This window comes from Ictidomys tridecemlineatus, chromosome 6 (genome assembly GCF_052094955.1).
Source record: "Ictidomys tridecemlineatus isolate mIctTri1 chromosome 6, mIctTri1.hap1, whole genome shotgun sequence".
Taxonomy (NCBI): Eukaryota; Metazoa; Chordata; class Mammalia; order Rodentia; family Sciuridae; genus Ictidomys; species Ictidomys tridecemlineatus.
Genome location: NC_135482.1, coordinates 15,400,908 through 15,418,866, shown reverse-complemented (window position 1 = coordinate 15,418,866; position 17,959 = coordinate 15,400,908). Strand labels below are relative to the sequence as shown.

At 47.8% G+C, this 17,959-nt stretch overlaps 1 protein-coding gene across 3 annotated transcripts in view; it reads right to left on the bottom strand.

Moving 5' to 3' along the window:
- Positions 1–17,959, bottom strand: part of Appl2 (adaptor protein, phosphotyrosine interacting with PH domain and leucine zipper 2) — a 62,844-nt gene that overhangs the window by 22,980 nt on the left and 21,905 nt on the right. For all 3 annotated transcript variants that reach the window (XR_005731179.2, XM_013357301.4, XM_005322333.5), the window contains exons 6-14: positions 16,004–16,045; positions 15,811–15,869; positions 14,835–14,981; positions 11,354–11,436; positions 7,556–7,714; positions 6,063–6,251; positions 4,625–4,667; positions 4,489–4,545; positions 4,321–4,409 (exon numbers count right to left, since the gene is read on the bottom strand). Coding sequence is in view for 2 of the 3 variants with exons in the window: in XM_013357301.4 (XP_013212755.1) it covers positions 4,321–4,409; positions 4,489–4,545; positions 4,625–4,667; positions 6,063–6,251; positions 7,556–7,714; positions 11,354–11,436; positions 14,835–14,981; positions 15,811–15,869; positions 16,004–16,045 (868 nt within the window). In the remaining variant the exon portion in view is untranslated. The remainder of the gene's footprint in view (positions 1–4,320; positions 4,410–4,488; positions 4,546–4,624; positions 4,668–6,062; positions 6,252–7,555; positions 7,715–11,353; positions 11,437–14,834; positions 14,982–15,810; positions 15,870–16,003; positions 16,046–17,959) is intronic.

Sequence of the window (17,959 nt, the reverse complement as noted above, 5' to 3'; positions counted from 1 at the left end):
CACTCCAATCACATCTGGCTAAAAACCTTCAGATCGCCCCACAACAATCTGAGCTGTGACACTACAACCTGTTATATCACGTATCTCTTCCTTTGGACAGGTTTTTGAGGTTGGGGCTATAGCAAAGTCATATTATTATTTAAAAGTAGGGACCGTTAGTAGGAACTCAAAGTGTTAGCTACAAGAACCAGTGTCTTGGCATTTGATCAGTCTGGTTCTGATTACCTGGAACCCTCTCCCCTTCCCATGATGACTTCCTCTAGAGCCACACCTCCACGTGCTGCACCTTGCAGCTGCCTCCAGCTGGGGTGTGGGGTGCCTGATGTTGAAAACCCTGTGCTCCCCCTATTTTTGCCCCAAGGCCTGCCCTCACTGCCTAGTAAGTGTTCAGAGAAGAGTTAGCCAGCTCTCCCCCACACACCAGCCTGTAAGTCTTTAGCTCCTGAGTCTTCAAAGTCACAGAGCCAGTCTGGTACCCCTGAGCTTAACACTGTGATATTCCCGCCCCGCTGCCACAAACCCCACCACTGCTTCTGAGGGGACCCTATAAAAACTGTGTCATTTGCATAGTGATTAATCATGTACCAACATATTTCTTTCTTCTCTTCCAGTGTCAGAATACTACAATTTAACTTCACCATTGAAAAATCTTTTCTCCTTAGCTAGAATGTAAACTCCTTTGAGGGGCACAGAATATCAATATTTTTATTTAATTGTCAGGATCATACAAAGCCCTCAATTATCTTTCTGCTCATTTGATGTTTTTATAACAGATTTTTGTTACAAAAACATCAAATGAACAGAAATGACTGTGTGAAACTACAAGAGTCATTTGACAGATGGTCAATGACTGAATGGAATGTGTTGGACTACATAGGCTTGGAGATGGCCACTGCAAGAGAACCTTGGAGACCTTTTAAACTCCATTGGTAACAGAAAAAAATTGAGGTTCCTAGACAACCTGTGAGTTAGGTTAAGAGTGGTAGAGCTCCCCTTGCTGCCTCAGTAATCTCAGTGGTAGAATCACAGCTGCTTTTTGATCCTGTTGTTATGAAGGACCTATGATTTAATAAGTAGTAAGCACAAGAGAGTGGTGTGAGTAGAAGTTTAAAGGGAGAAAGTCCAAGATTTTGGCTCCCCAGAGTGTCAAGTGGGCGGTAGCCCAATCAAGTGAGGGTGGGACCAGGTTACTGAAGACCTTAATGCTAACGTTTTTTGGGGCTGGATCAGAACTTGACTCTCCAGTACAGGAAGCCACTGAGGACTCTGAACAGAGTAACACGTCAAGTTTCACCTGGGATCTCCAGTTTTGATGGACACTTTGTAATCATCATCCTAATTGACCTCTAATGGACATGGCTTCTCCTCCCTGTAGCCCCTCTCTTCCAGGTTCTGCTGTGCCACACTTGTGGGTTTTCTGGAGGTACTTCTCTACTCCAGATGTTGGAGTTTTTCAGGATTCTCTCAGAGCCTCCACTTCTCCCTCTGCCCGCTCGCCTCACACAATCTCTTCCACTACCGTCTCATGCTTTGGCTCATACCCTGCTCAGACTTGCATTCTAGCCAGAATCCTTGGTCAAATGCTTGACTGGGAAGACTTAAAAGCCTCTTCAACCTAACGTGACCCAAACAGAACTCCTCTTTATGTCTGCTGCCACCAGACACAAAGGTTGTCCTTTGACTGTCCTTTTCCTTCTACTCCATATCTCATCCATCACATGTCCCACATGACTTACCTACAAAATAAATCAAATCCATGTCCTTTTCATGTCTGCCATGGTCCTGGTCTAGCCACCACTCCCAAGGACTGCGTGGTTCTGCCTCTCCATCTTTGTCTGCCCTCCTCCCTCCATGAGTCCCCAAGATCCTGAACATGGCTTCCTTCTGGTCAGCCTCATCTTGCTCCATGATCTCCTTTGCCTAACAGTTTCTCAGGTGTGCTAAGCTCTTTCCTGCTTCATCACCCCTGTTGTCAGGAATGCATCACCTCTGGCTGGCTGCAAGAACAGTGACTTCTCATCTTGTATTTGTCAATCTGAACACCTCCACAGACAGGCCCTGCACAGGCCATCTCTACATTGTCCATGACAGCACCTTGGTCATTAATATCACAGTTCTTTCCCCCATTTTAATAGTGTAGGTTTGGGGCTGGGGATGTGGCTCAAGCGGTAGCGCGCTTGCCTGGCATGCGTGCGGCCCGGGTTCGATCCTCAGCACCACATACCAACAAAGATGTTGTGTCCGCCGAGAACAAAAAAATAAATAAATATTAAAAATTCTCTCTCTCTCTCTCTCTCTCCTCTCTCTTTTAAAAAAAAAATAGTGTAGGTTTACCTTTTGTGGGTCTTTTCCCAGTATTCTGTAAGTTTACCTAGTTCAGTCCTGGGCACACAATATTTGTTGAAGCAGGTATGTAATAACTGCAAAGTGAGGGAATTTCATGCGGATTTGTTTAGAAGTAAATGATAGTTTATTCCCAAGAAAAGGTTTTCTTTGCTGCTTTCCTCTGTTGTCATCTTAATGAGCTATTCTAAGAGAGGCTCCCTCCCCTCACAGCTCTGGAGCCATCTGGTAGCCACATCTGTCACCCCTTTAATCTTTGGGTTAAGTCAACTGGCTGGCTTACCTACAAAATAAATCCAAATTCATGTCCTTTTCATCTCTGCCATGGTCCTGGTCTAAGCCATCATTCCCAAGGACTGCCTGGTTCTGCCTCTCTATCTTTGCCCTCCCAGCCCTCCATGACTCCCTAAGTCATCCACTTTCCCCCAAGGGACTCGTCTGTGTCCCTTCTGTAGAGTCCTTTCTAAGAATGTGACTCACTTATTCTAGAACAGGAGAAAAATCAGTTACTGAATAATTAAAATGAGCTGCAAGTTTCTTTCCAGAAAAAAATCACACCTTCTAATACTGACACTAAATTACCCATCAGCACTCTAGGAAGATGGCATCTTAGAGCTGGAGGGGCTATGGAGGTCATGTGGTTTCTCAGGTCACCAAATGAAGTAGAGAAGGTCCAGCAGCTGACTAGCTCACTCAGGGACATCAGGCTGTGCAGGCACCTCTCTTCTTCGGCCACTGATGTCATGGTTTTAGGAACAGAAGGCCAAAGGGCTCACCTGCGCCTCCTAGATCTTTACTCACTTACTTCCACATGGTGCTTTCCCTAGAGCTGCACCTCGTGAGCACACTACACTGCTGCTAGAATCTGCTAAGGCCTGCCTTAAAGCACCCAAGTCTTCCTCAGACTTGTCTCTTTATCATTCCTGTCACTGCTGTGAAGGGTCCACGTTTTGCTTGATGCAAGTACTACCGCCAGCACCTGCTGAGTCTCACTTTCCTCACCACCTCCTGCCCAGTTTATCCTATGTAATGCTGCAGAACGGTCTTTCTAAACCTGGTTCTGATCGTCACCCCTTTTCTTAAAACATTCAGTTTTGCTCCACTGCCTGTCACTTCTGAGCAGGACATATCTTTCACTGTCAAGCTCAAACCTATTTTCTGACCTTACCTCTTCATATACCCAATGCCAGGAGTGTGAACTTAGGAAGGTACATAACCACTGGGCTCCTGCTGCTTTAGAGAGTGTCTAAAAGACACCGTGCAGTCAGGATTTTAATTGCCCTTTGATGCCACGCTTTCACCAGCATGCTAAATAAGCCAGCCCTCTACTACCTAGTTTGCCATGTAGAGATTTTCATGAAGACAAAAGGTTGGATTTCCTAAAGTCAATCCTAAAATGGTATTCAAGAGAAAAGCTGTTATGTAAGAAAATGTTCACCTTGATAACAGCAGCAAACAATGGAAGGAGAGAACCTAAATATTCAATGGCTAATGGCAATAATAAATGATGGAATGGTATTAAACCATCAGGAAAAATCTAGAAATGTTTAAAAATGTACATGTGAAATACCACTACACATAAAGAATACGTCTGGGTAGTAACCCAGACACAACAAGATGATTTTCTTATTTAAAAAAGAAAATTAGTTCTGGTTATGGTACTATTGATGCTAATGGAAAATGTGGGCAAACTGACAGGACCTTGACACAAAAATTTACTCAAACTGCAGCAGTGTGGTCCAGTGGAAATGGACAGGGGTGTTGAAATCAGATAGGTTTGAATCCTGGCTCCACCTGTGAACATGGGCAGGACACCTAACCTTTCCCAGCCAGTCACTGTTCCAATGAACAGGGCTAACTGCACCCCTGGGGTGGTGGTGGGGGTTGGAGGGGGCTGAGGATTAGCTAACATCTGGTCAAATTCCTTGTACATGGTTTGGCTCCACAACAGCTAGTTTTCTTTTGTCCTTTAGTTACCTGAGGCAGGAGCTTTCTTGTTTTTTCCCAAAACTTGTAAATGGAGTCACAGCCTGGAGAGCCGTCTGATTCAACTTGATGGCGACTGCCTAAAAGCCACAGGAGACATGCTCAGTCCAGGAGGGGGCGCCTACCTTTCAGGCTGAGCTGCAGGCAGATGCCAATTACCTCAGGGTTGTCGGTCAGGTAGATCTGTCTGGAGATGTTGTTTATTGCACATATCCACTGCAGAAGACAGTAAAAAGAATGTCAATCCAAAAGCCACCCACCACACTAGGAAAAAGGCCAACGGTCAAAGCTTTACCTCTTCATTTTCTTTTCTGCTCTCTGCCTGGAGGATTATTCCCCTGAAAGAAAATGCATCTACATCAGTGCTTCCCTATCTCAGGCTACCTGAGGAGGATGCTAAGCCAACTGAACTCCGCACCAGGGGGGAAGCATGACCAGGTGGAAGGGGGGGGTGCTAGGTCTGCCTCTGGTGACAATTCACCTGGTCTTGGATAAACACCTGCTTTCCCTGGGCCTAGGCTTCCTCATCTATAAAGTGAGGGGGAGTCGTATCTTTCCACTTAAGTCTGGGCTCCCACAGCAAGGACCATCTCTGTTGACCCTTCTCTAGATGCCTGGCCACTCCTCCACCTATGCCCAAAGGACCTGGCACTGAGAACTTAAAGGCCAGGGAGTGCGATGACAGTACTGCCCTACCTTCACGAGGGCCTCAACTCTTTAAAAGGGCCTCTGCCTCTGCTTCTTTGTTCCTTATGTCTGGCAGATAGGGGAAAGGGTCTTATCCTTACTTCACACTTGAGAGGACAGAGGCCCAGAGCAGGCAAGTAACTCAGGGGACTATGACTAGAATGCAGGATCATCTAGCTCACTGCCAGAAAGAAGATCATGTCTAAAACTGCTCTGCTGATCTGGGAGGAGAGCCATCCATGCCACCCCACTTCTGCTTCCATGCCCGCGGAAGCACACATGTGGCTGTGAGCTCCTCAGCGCACTGAAAACCACTGTAGAAGTGAGAGAGGATCTGCTGGAATGGGCTCTACTGTGAGTGACCACAGGCTGCCGATGATTTAAAAAAAAAAAATTTTTTTTTTTTTTTTTAGTTGCAGTTGACACAATACCTTTGCTTTATTTATTTTTATGTGGTGCTGAGGATGCAACCCAGAGCCTCGCATGCACTAGGTGAGCGCTCTACCACTGAGCCACAACCCCAGCCCAGGCTGCCGATGTTTAAAGCACGACTTCTGCTGGGCCCAAGGTCCCCAGGGTATGTGGGGACAGCATGCTAACAAATGATCCTGCTATGGCTGAACACACTGCTCACATCTCCCATTTCGTCTGGGAACATGGACTCCTGGGCAGCCTTCCCACCTCCCCTCTGCCTGCACCACCACTGCAGAGGCACAGATGCCTGTTCAGGGATAGGCCAGGAGTGGCCACTGCCTTCTCTCAGAACCTACGCTGACAAGAATTACCTCTGTTGCTCTTACAAAAGTAGGTCATCTCTATGAAGACACACATAGGTCCTCTCTGGTCTCCCTAAAAGAAGCAGTTTGGATCCCATATATATAGGTCACGTATGCTTATTTAAAGAGAACATAAACCATTCTCCCAAAAGGTCAGCATGACCTAGATAGGGACTCGCAAGGAGCATGGCCCACAGGACTGAGCTCGGCAGCCTTCAGCAGGGGCGGTGTCACTACACTTGTCCTCCCAGATAGCACCCGCTGGCCTACGGTTTTCCGCTGGGAGTGGTGATCTGGAAGCAGTATCGTCGGTCTTCGCAATCCACCGCCATCACTGAGCAGTTGTCCAGGTCCTGGATCAGACCTCCAGCCACAGCTCCCCTGGGCTGACACATGAGATTCCCGCCTTGGGTGAAGAAGTAAAGTCTCTCCCAGGTGGTGGTGACCAGCCCCGTCTTGCTGTATGGGTGGTATTGAAAAGCCATTAGCACTGTGAAGCCCAAGCAGCATCTCCAATTGTGCTGCTGTCTAAAGGTACTGGTGACACTGTAGAAACTGTTTCCTTATAGTAAAGCAAAACCTCTTTGAAAAAGAGTGACAGGAGAGATCAGTTTGGCCTGAGTGACCTGGGAGACTGGGCTCCACTGCTACAGGAAATGCCAGTTCCAGTGCCAACTCCAGATCCTCAGCAGGACGTGCACCCTGCTCCCCCAGCACGGCCACAGCTTCCAAAGCTGCTGCCTACAACTAGAAGCAGTCTCCTAATTAAGAACCTGAAATCCGGGGAATCTTTCCTCTAGGACGTGGAGCTCTGAACCTAGTTAGAGTCACTAGGGTCTCAGCCCACAGCCCATGATGGGGGTGGGGCTCTTCCCAGCTTGGGTTTTGCTCTAACTGGAGGTTATTTTGTGAGATGCTTACAACAGGAAAATGCTTTCTTGGCAAATAACATCACGACTTTCACCTCTATAGATTGAATGGGGACACACAGCTTGTGATCTTCATAGAGGGGCTGTACCTGAAGAGGTGGCATTTCCTCTGTAGACACCCTCACTTGCAGAATGCTGAGTAATTTGCTGGATTTACTGAGCTGCCACTATGTGCAAGACACAGCTAATAACTGAGGGCTCCTACCTACTAGGAATGACCTCGCTCAATCCTTGCAACGACTGTATAAAGTAGGTGCCATTGTCAGGGAGGGATCATGGCTCGTTCTGGCCGGGATGTCCGATGCCAGTGTCCAATCCTCACATACCCTGACATCATCCTCTCTCTGCTCTTGGGAGCAGCTAACTTGACCATCCCTTTCATTCAGAATGGTAAATTTAAGGACCTAAGTGTCAAATGTATGACCTAATCTGAATGAATGTGATTTACCAAAAGCTTCACCTCCACATGGGTCTCTAACAAAATGCTCACCTGCTGGGTGGCAGAGGGCCGGGGGACACTAACTCTCAATGATCCAGAATGATGAGTATAGAGCAGTTACAAATGGCCACGGTGGCCAGAGACGAGGGTGGCCTGCCTCTTCCTGAGTCCATGGCACTGAGTGCTCACTCATACAGGCTGTTTCCAGCCCCATTTCTGCATGCAGTTTGGGACCTGGGCCCCAGAGTGTCCTGTGTTCTAGTAGGAGCAGGGCTGTGTGCGAGCTCTTCCTGTGCACCTACCCCACCCTCAGGCCTCAGTGGGCACCACAGACTGCTTTACAACCACTTCCTAGGGAGAAGAGTTCAGAAAGAGGCAGCCACTGGCATTCTCACTTTCTAAGGTTAAGGTAACCAGCCTTCTGGATGAGGTTCCTGTTGACCTGGGGTGCAGCCACATCGAAGTCTGGCGTGTAGACAGATTCATCAACAGATAGCAATTCTTGCTGAGATATCCGCATCTTTTCTGCTTCAGCTTCCAGTTCCACCTGAATGCTTAAGACAGAAGGTGGCAGCTTGGTCAGAAGCTGCTGGCCAACTCAGCAGTATAAGAAGCAGGTAGCAGGGCCCTCACCCACCCAAAAGCTTCCTATCTACACATGAAGTCACCAGCCTTCCTTGAAGCCACAGCACTCCACCCTCCAACTTAGACTCCTGAGCTACAGATCAGTGTTCAGACACCATCTCAGAACTGCACGAGAAGGGACGGGGAGGTTTCAGTGGTAAGAGCACCTGCCAAGCATGAGCGAGGCCCTGGTTCTATCCCCAGCACGATGGAAAAAAAAAACAAAAAACAAAATCCCCCCAAACACACAACACCCTCTACCAAAACACCACCCCCACCAAAGGAACACCACTAAACTATGCTTGAACCCAGATCAACAGTTTTATTGCTGGCGAAGAGCACCATTCTCAGAACTGGTGGTCAGATTCTGGGGGAGCTTTGGCAAGCCTATCCTCCTGGGCTGTACATGCAGGCAGCCTGTGAAAGTCCCACAGAGCAAAGAATGGGAGCAGTCACCCTCCCCTGGGCTTGGTGTGAGGCAGGGGTGGTGAAGATAGGTCACAAGAAAATGACCAGGGAGTGTCCCAGGACAACAAAGCTCAGAACAACACTTTTCCTTTTATGACATCCACCAACTGCCCAGAGATTGCACGGTGAGCTAGTCAAGGGCTACCCAGAGAAGAATAAGCAGGACCATGCCTGGGCTCTGATGTAACAGCCCTAGCTTCCGTATGTGGGAGGGGCTGGTGTGGAAAACCTAGAAGCTTTGGCTTGAAACAGCAGCTGCCCTTCCACCCACAAAGGATGACTGGACACCATCTGCCCAACATGGTCTTATTTGAGAAAGCAAATGCCAAAGAGGTGTTCCACCATTCCACCAGGGTGAAGAAAGGACAGAATTATAAATGTTAAAATCAGAACAAGGGACCTAGGGAATCCAGTGTTTCTCAAAATGAGCACCTCAAGATTTTCTCTCTTCCATAGATAACTCTAGGCTTGTATACTCCATCTTCTGTTTAACACAGCTTGATGCAAACAATCCATCTGGGTTAATTTCTGACATTTGAATGGGATGACTAGGAACTCCACCAGTGGAGACCTTAGGTCACTGGAGAACAAACCTCGCTGGCTTAAATTGCCAGTCACTGCCAAGGCTGAGAAAAATGGAATGATACAGAAAAATGGAGCAGGACAGGACACAGAAGGAGGCATTCAAGAGTAGACAGCTTTATTATTGGTATTTTGTATTACTGGGGATTGAACCCAGGGCCCACACATGCTAGGCAAGTATTCTACCACTGAGCCACATCTCCAACACTTAAATTTTTGAAATAGGCTCTTGCAAAGTTCCCAAGGTTGGCCTCAAACTTGCATTCCTCCTGCCTCAGCCTCCAAGTACCTGGGCCTATAGGTATGTATCACAGCACCTGGCTTGTTCTTTAGCTTTAGTAGATGAGAAACCTCTTGAGGGATCTGATGAAAGATAAGGTTCATCTCCCCAGAAATATACTCACTAATGTGCACTAATGTGATCTTTTTTAAAAAAAATATTTTTAGTTGTAGTTGGACATAATACCTTTTTGCTTATTTATTTTTATGTGGTGCTGAGGATTGAACCCAGTGCCTCATATGTGCTAGGCAAGCTCTCTACCACTGAGCCACAACCCAAGCCTCCTAATGTGATATCTTGCACACAGCTGTAGGAAATTCTTAGTAACTGTCCTTCCCTATCTTCCCCTACTCAGACAGACTTAGGCTCAAAAACGCTAATCAAATCCAAGCCCCCGTGATCCAAAGGAACAGAGTGGAAAAGTAACTGCTTTTGTCCTCTTCAAAGATTTTTTTTTTTTTAAGAAAAGTATGTTTCTACACACACATGAAGGATCCAAGAAAAAAGGTAATAAAATATCACTGTGGGATTCAGAGCTTAAAAAGCCCCAGGACTGTTGGGTGGCTGGAAACGATGCTGCCCTCTCTGGGTTCCAGTTGGGCTCTAAGAGCAGGAGAACACCAGGGGAAGCCACCTCTCCTGAAGACGCTAAATTGTTAGTGGCACCACTAGACACCGCCCTGAGGCCCCTCAGCTGGGCTGGCTGCTCATCATGGTGACACGATAGCAAGGCCACTGCTTCCTCGTGATCTGGAGAGAAGTGGATGCACTGTCTCTAAACTGAGAGGACAATTAGAATTCTCTGGACCAAAGGCTTTAGCTAGTTGAACCAGGAGGATCCAATGTGTGGGCTGCCTTTAGCCTGTAGTGAAGCACACCTTATCAGGTGGCAGAGGGATGGCATGCAGGGACCAGGCCATTTAGTCAGCGGTGCTCTGTGCTAATGCCCAGTTCACAGTCCAGCTGGGAAGGAGGCCCACACGTCAGTGCTCTCATAACGGTTCATGGAAAGGCAGACGTGAGGGGAAGACAGGCTCTGGGATCTGCAGAGAGGTTACCATGGCGTCTCGATGACACGGGCATGAACAGCCTGCCATCTGTCAGCAAAAATGACTCAGGTCCTAAGCAGTGTTTGAAATGTGGGTGGTTCTCCAGAGACACAGAAAGCCACAGGGCTATGAGAGTTAAGGCAGGGAGAGACCGAGGCTAAGGGGGCGGTCTGTGGGGACGCCACGTTCAGCAGGCTCCCTCTCTCCCCTCATGTTCCCAGGGCTAACCATCAAATTCAAGGGTGAGAGACTGAAATCAGAGCTCACAGATTGCTTTCTCACATAATTATAAATACAGCCTCCCTGCTCACTGTGGCCAGCTCTCGGGCACCCAGCACAAGGACCTGAGGAGCAGCAGAGGCACACCACCTCCCCCAGCTCCAGGGCTTGGCCCTGGCCCCTTGTGGTGCATGCTTTATTCTTAGAGCCTTTGAAGTAGACTTCTGCCTAAAAACGTTCCACTGCTTGGCCTTCATGAGCTATTTTGAAATGTAATATCTTCAGAAAATGAGCAACTTTATCCTTTTCCACACAAAATAAAATTCCATATTATTTCTATTTTATGTATTTTTCAACCACACACATGTGCACGTGTGCCCACAGGTGTATTTCTAGACCTCAGAAGTCATGACAGGTCCTTGCTGCTCAGGGTGAAACAAGCCTGATGTGCCAGGGCCCATGGGCAGCCCCAGAGCTCCAGGATGTCAAGAGGCTGAGGGAGGGGCAGGAGGGATAGCAGCTGGACCATCATGAAGTGTGGGCTGACCTCCTGAATAGAGTAATTAGAAAAAAATAATAAGTGTTTGCATGGCTGAGCTACCTTTTCTTTAAAGCAATTTAAAAGAAGCTTAACAGCTTGCCTATCATAAATTAATGTAATGGTCAGAGATTCCCCCCAAATTCCAGCACTTCTGTCCACTAATCCCATTAGCTCAGAGGGGAAAAAAAAACAATTTAAACTAGATTTGGGTTTATAACAGATGAAACTTGGTATTAACACAGGGACCCCAACAGGAGGCAGCAGGGTCTGTGGGGAAGGTCACACAAGGCCACAAGGGCAGAAACTAGCTCCGTCCTATTCTGCCACGCGTGTCGCCTGTACAGGCGCTCATGGTCAGAGCTCACCCCCAGACTCCTATTCAGCGGGGACAGCGAAACACACCAAGATCCAAACCAGTGAGCGGCATTACCTCTGAACCATGTCTGCAACAGAGGATAGAAAGCTGTCCATGCTTTTGGAAAACATCTCTGCTCCCTTCTTAAAAAAGTTAATCTGAAAGACACAATTATGACATGTTGAGAATCACCTAGCGAAGGGGATGGGTGAGTGCCCTTAATGTAATGACCAGCGGCATGGGGACAGAAGACCTGGGTCGCGCCCTCCCTCACTGCAGTTCTTACAGCGTCTCAACGGAGCCTCAGCCTGACGTGACTCCCAAAGTCCCAAGGGCTTTGTAAAATGGGGGAAAAGTGGAACCTAGTCATCTTTGTTGAAAGGCTGTTAAACATCAGGAATGACATAAGATAATGCCTGATATGTACCACGTATCTCAATAATCATGACTGATAAGTTTGAAATCATCACCAGTGGTTTTTTAATATGAATCCTAAGTAGTGAGTTTCCTGAGGTCTCATTCACCATCTCTAGCCCCAAATGGGTGTGTGACAAGTGACAGATGCTATCAGCCCAGCAAGAACCTGAAAAGCACTTCTTGCTCTTGTACAGCATGAGATGTTTGCCTGGCCTTGAAGGCCACGGTGTGACAGAGCCTGGTCATTGAGCCCTGTGCAGCTGTGAACACAGGCCAGATAGAGGGGCAGATGGATGACAGCTTGGTTGAGACCCTGCAGAGGGAAAACTGGGTGGAAGGCTTTAAAGGCCTCTTCCAACCGTGACAGGAAGTTAGAGGGGATTATACACATAAAGGATGTTGGGGGTCCTGGCATAGTGCAGCTGCTCAGCAGAGGTCCCTTGGGCCCTGTAGTGGACGCTTTCCCTGCCCAGGGGACAGTGGCCTCTAGGAGACCTGCAGTCAGTGCAGGATGTGAAACTGCAGTTGTTGGCTTTTGGAACAAATGGAGGAGTTCTTCCTTCCTGTGAAGATTCCTGCGACTCTTGTAAAATACTGCCTTCCCAGGAGGTCTGGGTGCCCTGAGACGCCTGCAGGGCAGGACACAGGAAGAGAGGGAGAAGAACACCCCTGGGTGTTACTGACATCTGCAACCCCCCACCCTGAAAGGCTCAACTTTCCATTCTTATGACCATGGCTTTAAAAACTCAGGACTTTATGGATAAGCTGCTCTATTCTACGTGCTGGGATGTAATGGCTGCAAGCCTGTGTCACACACAAAAAAGAAGAAACATGCAGCCTGGACACACTCTCATGTGTCTCCCTGCTTATCTATCTGATCTGGAATCCCACCTTGCCCTGGCTGATGGGCTATCAGCAGGGTTTTGACATTCTCTCTTGTTCTGGGAAAGCTCATACCCATTTCTTAGTTACCACAGGGTAAAATCAGATGATGACCACGATTACCCTAATGCCAAATGATACCTATAGGGGATGTTCTGGCACTGTGATCTTTGAATCATACAGAGGTCAACACTGTAATGCTGCTTCAATCACTGTAATGTCAAATACTGAAACGATACTCGTCAGTTAATATCATACATCTGTCAAATGAGCATTCGGCATCCCTAAAGGGCACAACATCTTGGGAGCTCCTCCTCTCTCCCCTGCCTGACCTCCCTCTGGAGTTTTTACTGAGTCCAGGGCTCAGCTCTTCTGCTCTGTAGGTGCCCCAGGGCAGGGGCTCACGTAAGCCCTACAAAAACCAGATGAATGGAAGGAAAAACACTGCCTTCTCCAGCGGCATTACCCAGCATCTTCCTGGCAATTCTACACTAGCACGCATCTTTATGTGCTCAAAAACCTGTTCACACACTACAAAGCCTCAGTGTGCACCAGGGCTGAATCATGAATGTTAAACAAACCTGTTTAACAAGGACCAGAGAAGGCAGAAATGGAGTCAAGGCACCTACACAAAAGTAAGTAGTGCCAAGAAGGCTGATATGGATCTCCCTCGGATGGGCCAGCAATGGCCACAGCCACCAGCCATGACCAACAAGGGTGGGGCTCCATAAACAGGCTTCTGAAGGCTGATAGGACGGAAGGAGAAGTGCTTCTGAGTCATCAGAAAGACTCACGTGCTGGGCGACAAACAAAGGGAGGGACTAGAGTTTGCATTAGGATTTTAAAAGTCTGTAGCAGAAGGGACTGACTTGGTCTAGTGTCTTGAAATTTAGAGTCCTCAAAATGATGCTCCTGCCACCCAGCAGTGATGGGGAGCTCTGGCTGCTCTGTCCTCCTGGGCCTCGGGCTGCATCTGTGTGAAGGTGCCCTGGTCTCCTCTCCTTGTGAACAGCAGCACTTGCTTAAAAGGCCCAGCTTGGAGAATGGTGCAGCCCTTGCCAGCCGAGTCCACTCATGGGGTGCAACACCTAATCAGAGGAGGAAGGAGGGCAGCAGAGTGCCCATCTCAAATGCCATGGAAGCTGCCAAGCTCCCAAGGGGTTGCCAGGGGCTGGAGCCCCTGGCTGGACAGTGCTTATTTGGGGTTTTATTCAGCTTTAAGCGGATGACACAGAAAGGTTACACTGATCTACTTACACATCACCTCTGATGACAGAAGCTGACCTCTGGGCACTCCCGACTCATAACCAGCACAGTGAGCCTGGCAGCTGGGCTCCGATGCTTAGGTTCTCCCCTCTTTCCCTTTTCCCTGAATGAAGCTAATTCTGTTTCTTTTGAAATGTGTGAATTTTTCAAATGTGCTTCTAACAGTAAAAGATGCTCGTGTGTTCACTTTTTCTTCAAATCAGTGACTTTATTTGAAGCAATTCCTGGCTTCCTCACACCTTCCTGCTCCTAGACTGTCTGATGAGAGAAGATTCCTGGGTGCATGTTTCACGTGCCAAAGGGAAATTTCAGAGTCAACACTCTGGGGTTAAATAGGGCGGGGAGGACATCAGCCTGACACACTCCTGCTGGTCCCTGCCACTCCTGTTTTATGCCATAACAATTAAGGCTCCTTCCGTAAGTGGAGCCTCCCTTAAGACAAATAATATTCAGTAGATCAGTCAATAAGAGGGAAGAAGCCAAATAAATTCTCTACAAAATACTCCATAAAGCCCTGGCAACTCTTGCCTATGCCCCAGTAGGTGAAGGCCTCAGCAGCAACCTTGGGATGAGTCAGCTGAGCATCGCCCAGCCAGGGGCACCCGACTGCACACAGCAGCTGAGCATCGCCTACTCAGGGGGCACCCGACTGCACACAGCAGTAAGGGAACGTCACAATCTTGACTTCTAAGCCAAACATCTCAACCGACTGTGAGCTGCTTCTAGAACACTGGACCAGGCCTGACTTTTGTATGAATCAGAGACAAAGGGCCATGCAGGATCCTCCCCCAGGGAAGCTCAGGATCCAGGCCATCATTTCCTGAACATATGGCCTCACAAGTCCAGCTGAGGATGGCCTGCCCAGCTGGAAGGACTCCACAGTGTGAATCCAGGAAGTTTCCAGGGAGGCTGTGCATCTGTTTCCTGCTATGACGAGGTTTCCTGCTAAATGTTCTCAGGTTTTCTCCCCCAGGTGAGAGGGCTCCCTTACCTGTCCATGGGCGAAGCCTATCATGGGCTCCATCATGGCCATCCGCTTCCGGTACTGCAGTGCATTGAGGGCGGAGTAGTACTGGAGGGACGCCAGGTGCTGCTTCCGCCGTGCAGCTGCCACCTCCTTCACAACTTCAGTCTTTACCTGGTTGAAAGGTGAAGGGAAAACTTCCAGGTGTGAACGTTCTGTAAGAGCATGCAACTTAAGAACATTTGCTTATCCATTTTTGTGCCAAATACAGTAACACTTAGGTAAATTTCACCTCAATTTAAAATATCCCAATTAAAAATACCCAGGTAAGGGCTGTGGCGGGGGCTCAGTGGCAGAGAGCTTGCCTTGCTTGGCTGAGGCACTGGGTTCAATCCTCAGCACCACATAAAAATAAACAAACAAAGACATTGTATCCATCTACAATAAAAAAGAAAAAAAATACACAGATAAGAGCATCTCAGTGCTCGTGAGGCTGCAGGAGGCAAAGCCGGCACCCTGCAGGTAGCAACACCCACACTGCAACCCTGCAGGAAAGCCACTCGCGATAGGCATCAGAAGCGACAGACATTTTGGTTCACTCATAAGATTCTGTTCCAAAGAAATAATTTAGCCCAAGGAAATCATCTAGTGGAAGTAAAAAGCAAAACCCCTCAAAAGCAGGGGCCAGAGTCAACAGCAGGCAGGGAGCTCAACCCGCTGGCCTAGCACAGTAGTCAGCCAATCCCATGAGGGACCAAGTGGGAGATAAAGCTACTGTATGATTGTAATCTACAGTGGTTCTAAGCTGGTGTTTAATATCAGGCTGAAAAGTCAGTCTAGCGAAGCGGAAGCCCACTTATGAGATTCAGAATAATTTCAAAAGTCCACGTACAGGAAAAAGAAAGTAACGTCTCAAGACACCTAACTGCCACAGACTCAGAATATGAGATACAGAAGCAGCTTAAGTAAATGAAGGGAAAAATAATAGGTAAGGTAAGCTTACCTTTTCATTCTCCTTTTTTTTAGGGAGCCTGCTGTATTTTGCCATTGAGAGGTCATGCTCTAAAAATAAAAAGACATCTGAGCATCCAGAAAGGTCCAAAGGCAAAAGCATTCATTCAGCATCTTCTCCCCGACACACACACTAAACCCACACACACTACCAAACCCACCAACCAGGAATGGAAGATGCCTACCACTGCTGGCGAGTCCGAAAAGTTCCTTCAAAGTGCTTACTTCTGTACAAGAGGAAAAAAAAAAAGTCTTAGAGCAAGAAAAATAAAGCATGCCAACCCAGGGCTCTGCTTTCCTGAGAAGGCAGAGTGTGTGCTTGGCCTGGCCTGCCCTCAGGTCCTCTGCTCCCCTGGCCTAGGCCAATGGTTGCATCCTGGTCTCCCTGGAGCCTGTGCGGGCAGCCTACACTCCACATCTGGGGGTCTTGCCTGCCTCGGGAAGAATGCAGCTCTCTGGGAACACAGAGACAGTGGATGGCCAGGACTGTCACACAGACCTGGAGTATAAACTTAAGTACTGATTCTCAGCCCCTAAGTGAAGTGTCCAATGCATCTTTTCTCAGAATGATGCAGGATGACACCCAGAAGTTCCTTCTTGTTGCCATTTTAACTTCTGACTTATTAGTGTCACCAGTGAACAAAGAAATGCTGCAGTGTCTGTGTTAATGAAAACTACGATGCCATCTGGTACCTGCAGCAAGCCAGCACCAATCCCCACCACCCACTGGGCTACTTGCCACTCCTGGGACAGCTGAACAGGTCCAAGACAAAGCCACAGAGGACTCTGAGCAGTGAAGGTCCAGGGTTAAACAAAATCAGGACCCTAAGGAAGCAAACCTTTCTACAATTCTAACAACTTCGTCTGACTTTGTCAAACGCGGCTGGGCTTTCCCCGGCTGTGCTCTTTCCAGCGCTTCCTTCTCTAAACACTGTTCTCACTCCACAGCGCAGGGCTGCCGCCGCCCTCTCCCACTTGCAGTTTTCTCTTCTTTCTCTCCCACCTTTACTTCCTGATGGAGCAGTTTTAGTGTAGATATTTTTTTTTAAGAGAGAGTGAGAGAGGAGAGAGAGAGAGAGAGAGAGAGAATTATTTTAATATTTTATTTTTTAGTTCTCGGCGGGCACAACATCTTTGTTGGTATGTGGTGCTGAGGATCGAACCTGGGCCGCACACATGCTAGGCGAGCGCGCTACCGCTTGAGCCACATCCCCAGCCCTAGATATTTTTCTTATCAATTTTAAATAGCTTCATTAACCCTCCTGTGTTCTCTTCATTCTGATCACATACTTGTGTGGGGGACCCAGGAAGCAAAGGCAATAAAACAACACCGCGGCTCACGGACAGGGTGCCAGATGCCCATGTGGGTCCAGTGTGGACTCAGGAAAACTGGGCCAAACGCTTCAATTCTATTTTTGTGTCACCAAAAAAAGGGAGAATTTAACTCTCTTCAGAGAATTAAGAAACTTCTCTTCTGACTACTACCGACCAGTGAAAATCTACTTTTCAAAAGAAACACCATTCTGTGCAATAGCTACCAAGGCCACTTGCTGGGTCACACTCAATCAAGCAGGGCCACCATTCCCCTCAAGCCAAGGTTCCTCCCACAAGCAAACCTGAAAAAGAGCAATCTGACAGCTCGGGGTGAGGGGTCATTATTAATTTCTAACAACTTGGGGTCTGCTCTTAAAATGACATTGCCTGGTGGTTTTATTTAGGGTAAATCTGTTTTAAAAGCATCCAACGAGGCTTTCAGTTGGGACTAGAAACCAGCACCACTGGATTTAGCCATCTGGCTTCCTGTTCGACTAGAGATAAGCCAATGAAAAGCCCGAGATCCTGCTCAGCGAGGGTTCCTCTTGACAAGTAGTGTATTACTATTTTTCACCTACAAAATTTTAAGGCCTGCCAAACTGGCCTTGAGAGTGTGTGCCAGTTCATGTACCATCATCCCCAGCCCCAGGTGATACGACAACAGGGGACCAATCCCAAAGGGGGAAACCTTCATCTTCAGTATCTGCCCTCAGATTCCCTGCATCTTTTATGCTCGTTAAATAAATAAATAGATAGATAGATAAATAAAATAAAGGCTCTGTATTTCTGAGGAGCAGGATACTGAGACCTGCCAGCATCAGGTTTGA